General features: G+C 53.3%; 1 protein-coding gene across 5 annotated transcripts in view; it reads right to left on the bottom strand.

Moving 5' to 3' along the window:
• Positions 1–1,129: 1,129 nt before the first annotated feature.
• The window catches only part of PLA2G4E (phospholipase A2 group IVE), a 64,044-nt gene continuing 50,908 nt past the window's right edge, over positions 1,130–14,265 (bottom strand). For 2 of the 5 annotated variants that reach the window (XM_005559276.5, XM_045395337.2), the window contains exons 13-20: positions 11,906–12,128; positions 9,387–9,501; positions 8,693–8,830; positions 7,611–7,718; positions 6,774–6,977; positions 5,429–5,595; positions 4,018–4,201; positions 1,130–3,556 (exon numbers count right to left, since the gene is read on the bottom strand). In XM_005559276.5, the coding sequence (XP_005559333.3) occupies positions 3,336–3,556; positions 4,018–4,201; positions 5,429–5,595; positions 6,774–6,977; positions 7,611–7,718; positions 8,693–8,830; positions 9,387–9,501; positions 11,906–12,128 (1,360 nt within the window). In that variant the 3' untranslated portion in view covers positions 1,130–3,335. Of the gene's footprint in view, positions 3,557–4,017; positions 4,202–5,184; positions 5,596–6,773; positions 6,978–7,610; positions 7,719–8,692; positions 8,831–9,386; positions 9,502–11,905; positions 12,129–14,265 lie in introns of those variants that run through there. The other 3 variants (XM_073995588.1, XM_073995586.1, XM_073995587.1) reach the window with 3 other exon arrangements.

Raw genomic sequence — 14,265 nt, forward strand, 5'->3', positions numbered from 1 at the left:
CCTTTCCAGGGGAAGAAACCCGAGACAGAAGGTGTTCAGTGAACCTGACCTCTTGCCCTCTGTGGCTGGGTTGGGAGCCCTTCCTATGCGTCTTCTGGACACAGCTAACATGCAGCTTTCTCTTCATATCACAAGGGCTCTGTTTTACATGTGGGCCTCCCCCATGGGACCAGAAGGAACCTCCTTAAAGTTTGGGATCAATTGTTAATTCTTCTTATGGCCCCAGTGCCTACAACAGTGACTGGCATGTAATGGGCAGGCAGTAGTTATTTGCAAGCTGAACTGAATTGAACTGCTTTGGCAAGAAAGTCCTGGGAAGGGAAGGTTTCCAGAAGGAGGGAGTGGTCTGCGGTGCAAACACTGAGAACAATCAAGTCAGATAAGGACTGTACAGGACTGGTGGGTTTGGCTCAGTGCATCTGGCAATGAGGAGGCCATTGGTGACCTTGGGAAGTGTTTTCGTGGGGAGGCAGCAGGGACAGGGTAACTGGCGTGTGGGAGCGGGTAGGGTACTGGCTGCTCTTTTGGGAAGAAAGAGCGGAGACAAGGAGGGAGGGGTTTCATTTATTTTGTCAATTTCATCATCTTCATCATAGGCAGAGAGCAGGGAACCGGGGAGGAAGCCTCCCCTGACTTCGGCAGGACGCCGTGCGCTTGCCCTGTCAGAGTTGATGACACTTTAGTCATTTCCGTAGCCAACTCATCATTTAACTTCTCATGTATGCATAACAATCTTTTTATGGTTTTCTCCCGAACCGGAATGTAAGTTCTTGGAAAGCAGAGACTGTTTACAGCTTGCTGTGCACAAAATAGGTGCGTTGTTGGTGTTAATTGCCTCTGCTTCCTCGCAAGCAATGTTTCCTGAAATATACCTGAGCTTGGAACAGGATGAATCTGTACGAGCTGGTGCCCCACTAGTTGTTGACATGGCTTCATGAAAATGGAGGAGCACCTCACCACAAGAAGAGAACCTTGCAGTAGGAAACAAAGCTGCATGAGAAGAGGTGGGATGGGATGGAAATGGCCTACTCACTCCCCCAGGAGTGGAGAGGAGGAAGCCTGGAGGGATGAGGGCAGGGTTATGCATATTTTGCAGCATCAGATAATGAAAGCAGATGAGTCAGCAGCATTCACCCATGTGGCCATTTTATTCCATGCACAAATAATATGATGATTTTATGAACCTCATTTCACAAACTTTTGATGAATCCAAGGCGTGGCTGCCTTCACCTTACAATAAGCAAGTCCTGTCTGTTGCTTGGCTCACTCTTTGGTACTTGAAGGAGAGTCTGTTACAGTCAGAAAGAAAAGATGTCAAAGTGGAGGCAGCCAGTTGCTCTGGTGGAGGGGAGGGCTGGTGTCCCAGGTTAGCATTTCCTGGGTGGGGACCAGTTTTGCAGGTCCAGAGCTCAGTTTATCAGTGGCTCAAGGGAGCACTGATTCATACTTTCCAAGCTCATGGGAGGGAGTGGCATAAATCCATGCCTCTCAAACTTTAGTACGCATAGGAATCACGGGGGGCATGGGGGTGGGAATCTCCTGAAAACGCAGCTTCTGATTTAGTACAGCTGGGCTGAGGTCTGAGCTTCCACATTTCCAACCAGCTCCCCACTGCACTTTGAGTAGCAAGGATGTACATCGGAGGCCAATTTTTCTAAACTTTTGGTACCTGTCACCACTGGTTTCCTCACAACCCAAAGACTGCTTAGGGAGCGTGGTGGCCCAGAAAGGGGACTCCGCCTTCCAGGGTTGCTGGGCTTCCTGCAGACCTCCTGTCTTTCTGCCTTTCTGCTTTCACCTTCTATCAGCCCGAGCCTGTCCATGGCTCCGGTTATGCATTTCCCTGGTTACGTTCCCAGTCTGAAGGGAGACCTGCTGACTTTGGGCTTCTCTGTGTCCCACGGTTTTCCCAGAGATTCATTAGGAAGCAGTCTTCAAGGATGGGCTTCTTCCTCTGAGGACTAACCTAGTCCTTTTTGACTAATGCTTCCTAGTTTCAGTCTCTCTGGGTGACTCTCCAAGGTTGAATCACTGGCCATGGTGGTGACATGACAGATAAAAGGAATTACAATTAGAAATAAGTAATCCCGTCTGGCAGCCAGAGAGATGGGCGGTAAGAGGCTGAGAGACAGTCTTGGAGCAGGGTCGTCAGTGGCACCGACAGCTGGAGTGGGCAGTGCTGGATGCATCACCCGCCTGGCACCCAACCTCATTTACCTGCAGCCTGCCTGACCTTGCTGAACTCCATCCCAGATCCTCATTTGGTGAACCTGGACTGTAGACTTGGGCTTTGCCTGGCATTTCTTTGGAGTTGGATGCTTGGGCATGGCTGCCTGGTCATGATCACATGGATCACCAGCCCTGGAGCTCTGAGTAGCTGGAGAGAGCCACTGAAACCGGCCACCTATTTGGGTTTGTTGTGGCAGAGACTGGTTTATCTCTAGGGCTCCATCCAGATCTTCTAGCTTCATGTTTCCTATTAATACCCCGATTCATAAAAATAAAAATCACGAAATATAATTGCCTATAAAAATAATGAGACTAGGGCCAGGCGCGGTGGCTCATGCCTGTAATCCCAGCACTGTGGGAGGCCGAGGCGGGTGAATCATCTGAGGTCAGGAGTTCGAGACCAGCCTGGCCAACATGGCAAAATCCTGTCTCTACTAAAAATACAAAAAATTAGCTGGGTGTGGTGGCAGGTGCTTGTAATCCTGGCTACTTGGGAGGCTGAGGCAGAAGAATTGCTTGAACCCAGGAGGCAGAGGTTGCAGTGAGCCAAGATCGTGCCATTGCACTCCAGCCTGGGCAACAGAGCGAGACTCTGTCTAAAAAAACCAAAAATCACAAGACTAGAACCGCCTTAAATTTTAGAGTGTTTTTCCAGGGAAATGCAGAGTGCCCTCAGGTCCTCCTGTGCATTTCTCTAGGCCTGCCACATGAGGTGGGGGGCAAAGAGAGGAGGGCTGCCGGCCCTGGGATCTGCCTCTGAGTCGAGGTTTCTGGGGGCCCAGCCTCTTCCTCAGGCTTTTCCTCTCCACAGACGTGTAGGAGCCTGTGGCTATGAGACCACCTTCTCTATAGGGAAACACCTAGAGAAACTCTAGTGGGTCTAAAACCCCAACAGGGATCCTCTCTCTGTCTCTCTCTCTCTCTCTCTCTCTCTGGGACTTTCTTAACTTTTAAACATTTTTATTTTTCATTAGAAAGCCCAGGCCAACCTGCTCACACCCATTGCCAGAGAGCAGAGCTGGCTGAGTAGTAACCTGGTCAGCCCTGATGGGTCCTGTGCCTCTGGCGGTAGAAGCTGACACAGAATAAGGGAGACTCCCTGGGGCCTAGGAGGGACACTGGCCCTTCAGGCGCTTCTTCTTCTCCACTGCGAGCCGCAGAGCCTGGAGGAGAGTGTCCTTATTATTCAGGATGTTGTACTCTGAGAGTTTCACCAGCTTGTCGAAGGTGGCTTCTGTGTACGTCAGCTCCTTGGTGGCATACGGAGTTTTGGGACCATAAATGTCCACCTGGCCCTGCTCTAGCTCCTCAGGGCTTCGCTCTACACCTGCGGGCAGCAGGAGGACTTGTTATAGACTCTGTCATGTTAGGTTGGAATGACTTGTTGCCACATCTCTCCCCAAGGCCCACTAACCTGCACTCACGGACACACACACCTGCATGAAAATGTGTACACACGCACACCCTCCACACACACCTGCACACCAGCAAGCTCCTCAGGGCAGGGTACGGGCTTGCCCACTGGAGGATTGCCCTAGCACCAAGCACAGTACTGGGCACATGGCTGAATGTCAGAAAATGTAGAAAGACTGACAGAAGAGGGGATGACATTACCAGCCCATGGGGGTGAGGGAAGGGGAGGGGCCCTTCTTTGTGAAAGCCAAAATTGGCTCAGGCTGGAGCTGAGCCAAGCTTCCCCGTTAGTGCTCTTAGCAGACTCTACAGATCTAAAGGCACTCCCGGGCCAAGGGCAGTGGGTGCTGGGAACTGAGTGCAGAGGCAGCTCACCTGGTGCCTTGTATTTTTGGAAAGTATCATTGATGAGTGGGAAGAAAGTCACGATGGGGGCATCGGGTTCCTGGGGGTTCTTCATCAGGTAGCATTCCTTGAGATTTTCATTCTCATCTGGCAGCTCGTATTTGGGGAAGGGGATGTTCTGCACAGTGCAGTACTCACAAGTTTGTTTCAGGGGCTGGAATAGCACAGAGGGTGTGTTTGAGCATTAGGAGGAGTGGGAGTGGAGAAGCAGCACAGAGTTCTTAGCCCCAGCTTCCTGATTGCCCCAGCTCACAACTCAGTTCCCCAGCTGCTTTGCCAGTGTGTGGTATTTTGAGACTAAAGCCAGGTCAGGACAAAAGGCCCGAGGTAGTAGGTTGACGCGCCTCCAGCTGCAAGCTGCTTCCCCAGGTAAAATGGACAGAAGCCCTTTCGATGGTGTTCCCATCCAAACACAGACTTGGGTGGATGTGATGTGTAGCCTGGAAGGGCAACTGGAACCAGGCCATACACAGCCAGAGCTACCCAGGCCCCTGTGGGATGTGCATGGGCTTTGGAGCTGACAGTAGTACAGGGCTAGAAAAGACTCTGCAAGGGCATCTCTGAAAGCATGATGTCTCAGGAAGAGTACTGCCTTAGAGTGTCAGAACCCCTCAGTTCTGCCCCTCGTTCCTCTGCTCACTAGCTGTGCGATCTTAAGCAAGTCTCTCTGTGCCTCGGTTTCCTCATCCGTAACATGAGAAATGATAGCAGTTGTGCCATCTCCCTCTGAGAGCTGGTGTATCACACGTAGGAAACGAGATCACACGTAGGAAACTGCACTGTTACCCATTTACAAACTTAGATTGTTTCCACTGTTGTCCTGTTGGTCTGTCTACACTTTCCTTCCCCTGGCTTCAGGGTAGGACTGTATACACATAGAACTTTCCAAAGTAAGTAAAAATAAATACAAACCTCTGGTCCTGACAACTGCCCTCCTCTCCCCGCCACTGTTCCATCCCACCTGAGAGCACTTGAGTGTAATTCATGGAGGGTCATATACCCTGGGGGAGGGCAGACTGTGATCATTTTGAAAATAGGATATTACAAGCTCTTGAATGGAATGGGCTCTACTAAGGTTATTTTTAAGAACTCATTTTTTGTAGCTGAAGAATTGCCAAATATGGCAAATGCTCCAAGGCAAGAGTAAAATTCGAATTTGCTAAGTCAATGTGGGCCCCGCGGTGTGTGAGAGCCAGCTGGCTGCCCATGAGGTCTGGGTGTCTGGCTGCCCATCATGACTGCTGCTTGGATTTCTCTGATGCTGTCTGGGGGTTGTCGAGAGCGTGCCTCTTCCCAGCTCACAGCGAGTGAGGCCGCTGACGGCGGGGCCCATCTCAGGAGAGGCTGCAGCCCGTGCTCAGGATGGAGGCTGCGCACTTGCCTTTGTCTGGGACCCAGCACAGTAGTTGAGGTGGATGATGAGGTCGACTTTTCGCTCTGGCCTGAGGAGGGGCGGGTAGCTGGAGTTGACAAAGAACGCAGTGTCCAGCAGGCACAGGTGGTTTGCGGACTCGGTCAGCTGGTTTGGGAAACCATCCAGCACTGTGTCTGAAAGCCAAGCCTTCCCGTTACCGACACACCTGGTGCCCTGACCTCAGCCAATGGACAGAGGCACCTTGGGGGACAGAGCGCCCTGTCTGGAGCGTCCTTCGCTTCAGCCTGACCAGGATGCCCACTGAGTTCCAGTACCCTCTGGGTGGGCTGAGGAAGAATAGCGCTATCTTGGGCTTTTAGCTAGTCTTCTATGGGATGTTCATACTTGTGGAGTATGAGGGGCTTAAGACCACCCACAAATAGTGTAAACCCTGGGCCCTGAGTCAGCTGTCGCATTGGTCCCAGATGGTGAGGATGAGGCTTAACAGGTCAGGCTCAAGCAGCCATTTGCAGGCCATGGCCAATTAAAATACTGAAGAAGGTGAAGGTCAATGTCTTAGAGCCTCAGCAGCAGAGGAGGCAGCACTGAGTTGATGCTTCAGGACCACAGTTCAAGGCCTGGCTCTGCTGCTTACCACTTGGGTTCCTGAGCTGGGCCATCCTGCCCAGTTCCAAGGGGGCACCACTCACTGTATCTTTATTTATTTATTTATTTTGAGACAGGGTCTTGCTCTATTGCCCAGGCTGGAGTGCACAGGCGTGATCATGGTTCATTGCAGCCTTGACCTCCTAGGCTCAAATGATCCTTCCGTCTCAGTGCCCAAGTAGCTGGGACTACAGGTGCTCATCACCACGCCCAGCTAATTAAAAACAATTTCTTTTTAAGAGATGGGGTCTCACCACATTGCCCAGGCTGGTCTCAAACTCCTGGACTCAAGAGATTCTCCAGCCTTGGCCTCCCAAAGTGCTGGGGTTACAGGTATGAGTCACTGTGCCTGGCACCACTCATGTTAAAGGGCACCCCCAGAGCACAACTGCAGAAAGGTAGACCCCCTGTTTGCCCATCTATAACATGGGGCCAACTTCTACCTGCTAGGACTGTTGTACAGATTCTGTATAGAATTGCTGTACAGATGCCGTGAGTTAAGTACCCACACCACTCCCTGCTGCCAGACCCGTACAGTGTTCAAGGCAACACCACCAAATGTGGAAAACACCGTGGGGAGAGGGCTGCCTGGCCCAGTGAACACAGCCAGAGAAGTTTGCTTATTCTTTCTGCATGGCAGCCTTGACATCCACATCTTCCTCCTCCATATGGAGGCAGGCCTCAAGGAGTAGCCAGGAAGGGTTACCTTTCCATCTAGAGAACTGGCCATTCTGGAGGTAGTTGGTGTGCAGCTGCAGCCCGGACAGGAAGTTGTGAAACTCAGACACGAAGGACCGGTGGGTAAGGATTTCTCGGAAAGAATTGGACAGCCATGACCCTGGGATCACTACCGTGGTCTCCAGGATGTTAGCATCACATTTGGGGATTTCGGGCAGGATTGGCTCATCTTCTGCAGGGACGAGGGAGGGATGAAGGGCAGGTCATGAGAGGTGGGGTCCCCAGTTTGCCCACATGAAGCCCCTACATGGTTGCCTGGCACCCAGGAGTGAGCACTGTAAAAGCAGCTCATACCTTCCTTGCTGGGCTCTCAAGGCCCTGGCACTGGGGTTAGGAGGACCCAGGTGAGAGACATTGAGAAAGCGGGGAGGCAGTAGAGAGGGAGAGGGAGCGAGACAGGTAAGAAGGGTCCTGGAGAGGACAAAGAGTTTCAAAGAGCAACCCGTGACTGCCATAAATCCTACGCTCCTCACTTCTCCTGGGTGCTGGGAGCCTTGCTTCCGGGCCTTGGCACAGGCATCACTCACCTACAGTCACCCTCCCCTCCAGGCAGGGAAGACACTGTAGCCCCAGCTGCCTTCCTGTGTCTTAGGCCATAGGGGACGATGCGGAAACATGTGGCAGGGGACCTCGTCCTCGGTTCATGATCCACACCCTGCCCCCCATCACCCAGCCATGAGGGAAAGCCGAGGGCCCCCCATCACCCAGCCATGAGGGAAAGCTGGGGGCCCCCATCACCCAGCCATGAGGGAAAGCCGGGGGCCACCCATCACCCAGCCATGAGGGAAAGCCGGGGGCCACCCACCGATGTCCTGCACTTTCTCCCTTGTCCACCTGTGGAAAAACTCTTCTGAGGTGTGTGACAGGTTCCAGGCATCCAGCAGGTTCAGGGAGAAGATGCTGCTCCACAGGCCTGGGAGCCAGGGCCAGCATGAGCAGCTCCACCCCGCAGCCCCAGACCCCACAGACACTGATACTTGATTCCCCCACTCCCCGCCGGCCCCCCACAAGCCTGGCCGCTCCGCAGGTGGGACGGACTTCCACGTGCCTCTCCCCTTCCCCGTGCAGCTCAACACAGTGACTGAGAGTCTCAGCCTTCAGCTCTTCCCTTCCCTCCCCTCACTGCCCCAGCAGGGATTTAATGCTGGCAAGTGAGTGAGAAGCCAGAGTTCAGAATTTGAGCCCAAGTGTTTTGACTACAGTTTTGTAAACCACATGCTCAATGGCATAAGTGTTCAGGGGAAGGAGAGGCCACCGTGGGCTGGGGGCTTCTGGGGGAAGAAATGATGGGACTGAAGTGGATCTTCCGGGATGGGTTGCTTTGGGATAGACGGAAGGGGAGGGCACAGACAACTAATTTAAATAAGGGCATGTTCAGGCTGTGAATGTGGGTCTGTTTCTGAAGAAGCCCTTTGACAGGCACAGCTAAGACTCTGAAGGGAAGAACTTGAGTGGGTCCTGCATTAGGTAGGCCGGGCTCCTGAAGGACCGAGGCTCTTAGGGTGGGAGGCTGGGCCAGGCTTCCCTGGTGACCCTGCCCCTTACCCTGTGGTCTCCCTGGACCCTCGGGTCCCAGGTCTGGGTTGGCCACTGGAAGTAGGCATGCTGCTGCCTGAAGCCAGATGGGGAGTGGATGGGAGTTACAGAAGCTTCCGTCTGAGTCTGCTATTCCCAGTGTGGTGCTGAGCAGACAGCAGGGAGACTGCTGGAGACCAGGAAATTGGGAGAGGCCCCCGACCAACTCTGGTTCCCAGTGACATGGGACCTCTCCTAGGATGAGGCAATGCTGGCGAGTGCGCCGAGTGTCACATAATCAGGGGCCAACCCAGGGCGGCCCAGCGCTGAGGCAGCAGCCCCCTGTCATTCCGCCAATTCCAAGGCAGTCACCTAGCATGTAGCAGATTCGAGACTCCGGGATCCTCTTCACCAGCCGCCCCATGAAGAACTCGGAGCCGAAGAGCTCAGAGGGGATGAAGGCCCCATACTTCTGCAGACCCACCTCGTAGGGGGAGAACTCGAACCACTCTGCACATGAAGCAGCAGGACAGGGGGTCAGTCTCAGGCCAGGGAGCTGTCCACACAGCCAGGCCCCCCTCCTGCCTGCAGGCACTGGCTGCGGCCTTGGGAAGCCTGGGACAGGGAGACCACAGTTCCCCCAAAGGACACATGGGGGCACCCTTGGCTGGCTTCTGCTGGCATGGCAAGGCTCAGCTTGGCAAGGGGGATGGCTCACTTGCACCTCAGAGCCTGTTGAATGGGACAAAAACTGACCCCGAAGCAGGGCAGGTCTCTCGAGTCTCCCTCTGGGCAGCTTAGAAATATCTTCCTTTCACAACCTTTGTCTTCCCCAGTCCCATCAAATACATGCCCAGGGAAGCTGCAGACGGTGCCTGTCGGCCTCACCCTTGCAGCAGGGCAGATGGAGATAGCAAAGGTGATTTCTCCAGCTGTGTGCACAGTCTGGATGTAAAGGCTGACAAAGATGGATGGGATTGGGGGACCTGGAGGTGATGGGTGCTTTTGCCCACCAAGAAGGGACCCCCCCGCCCGACACTTGTAAATCACCAGCCACTGGTGTTACCTCTGAAGTCCTGGTTGCTTACATCATCCTTGACATTGATGGTGAGGTAGATGGGCAGGGGGTTCTGGCCACAGCTCAAAGCAGCACGCTGATCTGACAGTTTGCATTCATTTCTCTGTGAGGAAACAAAATGGTTAAAGAGAAGCAGCAGCCCAGGGTGTGAGGGAGGCAGTGCAGAATGAGAGGACAACCTGGACCCCTGCAGCCACTTCCTAGCTCCTGAGCTCACCAGGACGCTGTACCGGCCCCAGCTGACACCAGCCAAATCACTCTGAAAAGGCACCCATGGCATAGGAACCACCTTCTTGGGCTGCCCACCACTAGACAGGGGCCGGGACTGGATCCGCAGTTTAGGACAGTCCCTCAGAGTCCCAGGGTCTTGGTCTCCGGGGTGAGCCGATAAAGAGGAAGGGGTGGGAGAGGTTAGCACTGCCCATCTTCTGCCCCATCATCTTCCCTCTGCTAGAACTGGAGCAGCTCCATTTTTAGCAGCTCCATTTTCTTTTTCAACCAGCTTGGCATGTTGAGCTCCCTCAATTGAGGGGTAAAAACTTGGGTGAAAAAGAAGTTTCCCTTCCTCTGCTCCCCTCCTCTCCCTTTCTTTTTTTTCTTTTTTTCTTTTTTTAACAAAAGACTTAGGACTTGAGCACTAGACAGTGGCTGAGGTCCCTCTAATCCCCAGAGTGGGAAGCCTTGCTGATCAGCCTGGGCCACAGGCTGCCTCCCAAAGTGAGTCAGCCACTGCAGACGAGGTGGAATCCAGGTCTTAGAGGCCCAGGCTCTGACCCCAGGCCAAGCAGCTGACTTCTGGGTGACCAACCCCGGTCACCCAAGTGTGTGAAGGCTACAGAACCCGTATGGAATGGCAAACACATGCATATGCCCAATGACATGTGGGTCTCCTTTGAAAGCAAACAGGGTCATCACTGGGCCCAGAGATCTGGGCATCACAGAGCTGACTGTCCCGGAAGTAAAGCTGCAGGCTCAGGGAAGAGCCGGTCCACATTCTTTGTCAAGGGGCCCCACGGGAAAGGGGCTCCTGTCCTGGCCAGAATGCTGAGACTCCTGATGTCGGAAGACTCGGTGCTTCCTCCTCATCATATGCGGCACTCACGATTGTTACAATATTGTTGAAAATGTTAACTAGCACTTATTGATGTAATTCCCACTTAAGGAATAGTAGAGAGCAGGGCCTGAATTTCAACCCCATCCTGCCTGAATCCCAAAGCCGACGCCCTTGGCCTCTGCCTGCTCTGCTTCATAGGGAGGACAGGTTAGGTGGTGGGTTGTAACAGGGGCAGGGTGGGTGGGATCCGTCAGAAGTGGCGGGCGCCTCGGCTTGGAAGCCATGTCCAAATCCTTTCTGGATCCCCATTTGCCAGCACAGTTCCTGGCACGCAGGAGGTACTCAAGTAATTTAATTGAAGGAATGAGGGAAGATTGAAGATGAAGGTCCAGTCATTCTCAGTTGCTCAAACTGTCTGGCTTTCTGGAAGATGGGACCTACTAGTATAAAAAATAATTGCTGCAATAATTTTCTAGCAAGTTCTCATTTGAATTCAGAACTCTGCAGACACCTTTGGAGTGGAACAGAGAAACATGGGCCTGGATAGAGGTTAGGTGGGAAGCTCTGCTTTGGGGCCAAGCAACAGCAAAAGTTGGTTCATCTCGGCTTGTGCAGCCTAAAGGGCACAGGTGTCAGCTGAGCCTACCCGGATGTCCAGGATCACAACACCCCTTGGGGATCCCTCTGCTCTGCCAATTGTCCAGGAAAAGGACCAGCCTGGTTGGGTCACAGTTCTCACAGCAGCAGCCACCCAAGACAGGCTGGTCCTCTTCCTGGGCACGTATTAGTCAGATCATTGGATCTCAGAATAGGAAGGAACCTCATTGGGCCCATTGGTGGCTGCGAGAATGAGCCCCGCAGACCTCTAACTGCAGAGAGTGTTACTGACTAAGGACCCCAGCTGCTGTGCTCTGAAATCCACAGCTGAGTCTGTGCTGAGGCTGCACTTCCTGTGACTGAGTGGCGCAGGGATACTGAGGCTGGCCCGTTCTGGGAGACGCGGGACTCCTGTGACAGCCAGCTTTGGCTGGAGGACCCTCCAAGGGCCTTGCAGACCCCGCCGTGGTCTGGGATGCTACCGCCTGACCTTTCTTCCTCTCCCCACCCCTAGGGTGAGTCGCTTCACGGCGTCACTGCTTTCCAGTCTTCCCCAGCTTCCTCTCCATTTTTCCCTCTCAGGTGTCTTGGCCTGGCTCTCAGAGGACGCACTGTCTCCAGGCAGGTTTGCCTGCAACATGAGGGTCTCAGCCGTCCTCTAAAGGGCACACGGGAGACAATCCCACCACCTTCCTCCGGCGTAGATTCCGACACCTGATAGGTCTTCCAGCCCGAGGATACTCCGGCAGGTCTAACCTAACTCCCTGTGCGCAGTGTAAGTCCTGACTCCCCTGAGGAAGAGAGAGCCAGGCATCAGCCAGGGCAGGGTGGGGCCCGGGAGAAGCTGAGCGCCTACCTCGTCCCCCAGGCAGGTCTCTATCAGCAGGCCCCAGAAGTCTGTAAAGGTGACCCTGTAGCCTTCCTGGCTGCGCTGCCGGAGCTCCTCCCGGAATCTGAGGAGCTGGTCTGGGAACAGGGAGGGTAGCTTGTCCTTTACCACGTGTCTCCGGGCCTCAAAGATAGCAGGCTCCAGGTTTTTGGAGGACCAGTCAGGGTCCCGGTACAAGGTAGCCATGGTCCTGGAGAGAGACAGGCACAGCTGACAGGGCTGCCCTGGCCCTTGTCTGATCAGTCCTGGACCCGGGCAGGAGGGAAGGTAGGCAGGCCACTGGGAGCCCTAACCTGCCAGGAGGGGAACCTGGAGAGCAGGGGTGAGGCAGAGGCCTGGCAGGCAGCGAGGAGCAGGGGAAGGTGAACATTATTACTCATAATCACAAGTGCTACCAGCTCTCGAATGCCCACTGTGTGCCAGACATAACAGTGGTTAAGATGAAGATTCTGGATCAAGCCAGGCTCTGCCGCTCACTAGCTGTGTGATCTTGGGCAAGCTACTTAATCACAGTTCCCTTCAGTTTTCCTGTCTGTGGAATGGGGAGAATTACAATAATTGTAGCTGCTTCATAGAGTTCTGATGGACTACATGAGCGAAGGTGATGTGGGGTAGTTAGAACAGTGCGTGGCACAAAATAAATGCTGGAGCCCACATTTAAACCCAGCCTCGGCTGATTTCAGGTCCTGGCTCTTTCTACTCTGCCACGTTAATTCCTGTAATTCTCATGTTGACTGAGGATTTATTTCCCTTTCTCTTCTTAACTTACATGTTGGTTGCAGGGGGAGCAACACAAAGAGGTGATCCCGCTAGCCCTGGGTCTGGCCTCAGTCTGCCTGTCTGTGGCCTGGATCCAGCTTTTCTATGTCAGGACAGGGAAAGGTCCTTTTCATTCTGTGCCCGAGAACAACCTCCCTGGCAGTGGAGCTAGTCTGCGGCTTCACATGGAAGGAAACGGGCCTCTTCCCTCACAGGACTTGTTTTTGGGAAGGTGGGAGGTGGTCAGGAGACTTTTCAACAAAAAGCACCCTGCTCTCCATAAGCTTCACCCATTAATTTTACACTTTAAAAAAGCTTCCAGAAGCCATTGCAAATGAGTTTTTAAAAGAATATGACTTGTGTTTTCCCCAGGCCAGGGGGCCCCACCCATCCCACGCTGGCTGGGCCTGAGTTCCTCCCGCTTTCTGTCTATCGCACAATAGTCCAGGAGGACACAGGTGCCCCTCAGCCTGCTGGAAGCAAGTTACCTTCTTAACCTACTACCTGGGACAGCCATTTAGCGTGGAGGTTAAGGATGTGGGCCCATGACTGGGTTCAAATTCCACTCCACTGCTTGTTAACTGAGCGTCCCTGGCGAATTACTTTGTTTCTCCAGCTGAAAAATAACAACAGCGCCTCCCTGATAGTTTTTGTGAGGAAGACACAAGATAAGCCACAGGAAGCAGTGACTCCAGTGCTTAGCCAGAGGCAAACAGCTCCTTCTGTCCCACCTGGGCTGGCGCTTCTGCCCCCTGGGGAAGTGTCTGGCACAGGAGCCCTTGGCTTTCCAAGGCCCATTCACATCCACTTGCTCACATGGGGGCTACTCAGAACTCTTCCAGTATACAAGGCACAGCAAGGGACTTTGGGGCTCACAGGCCCACCAGTCACAGACAGGACACGGTCCTGCTTGATAGGCCACGCTGAACCAGGGCCACAGGAGGATTTTGATGGGCCCCACAAAAAACACTGATTTATTTTTTATTTTATTTTTTATTTTTTTTTAGAGACAAGACCTCCCTAGGTGGCCCAGCCTGGTCTTGAACTCCTGGCCTCAAGCAATCCTTCTGCCTCTGCCTCCCAAAGTGCTGGTATTACAGATGTGAGCCACCATACCTGGCCACATAAAAAAATTAAAATTTATATTTGATGACTGTGTTACATAAAGACAAATGTATTCATATTATTTATTAAAACATTTTCTTCAACCTATAAGTTTGTTAATGAAACAATCCTGATTTTAAAAGAAATTAACCTATTTTGGGGGGCCCCTAAAGGTACAGTGGGCTACAGGCACTGTGCCTTCTGTGGGGAAGCTGACCTGACCCTGGCCTCCCTGTGGGGGAACCCCGTGCTCAGCTCCCGGCCCTGCTCACCAGCAGAGGGTCAGCAGGAGGGAGCTCAGCCACAGGGCCCTGCCCGTTGCATGTCCCCAGCACTATGGGGTCATGTTCCTGGGTCCATACCACAGCCCCAGGGAAACAGTAACACACGAAAGGCCAGCGCATACAGCGTCTCTGGCATACTTAGTAGCGGGAGAGCCTCTTACACCCCCCACATGAAGTTAG

The sequence above is a fragment of the Macaca fascicularis genome, chromosome 7 (genome assembly GCF_037993035.2).
Source record: "Macaca fascicularis isolate 582-1 chromosome 7, T2T-MFA8v1.1".
Lineage (NCBI taxonomy): Eukaryota > Metazoa > Chordata > Mammalia > Primates > Cercopithecidae > Macaca > Macaca fascicularis.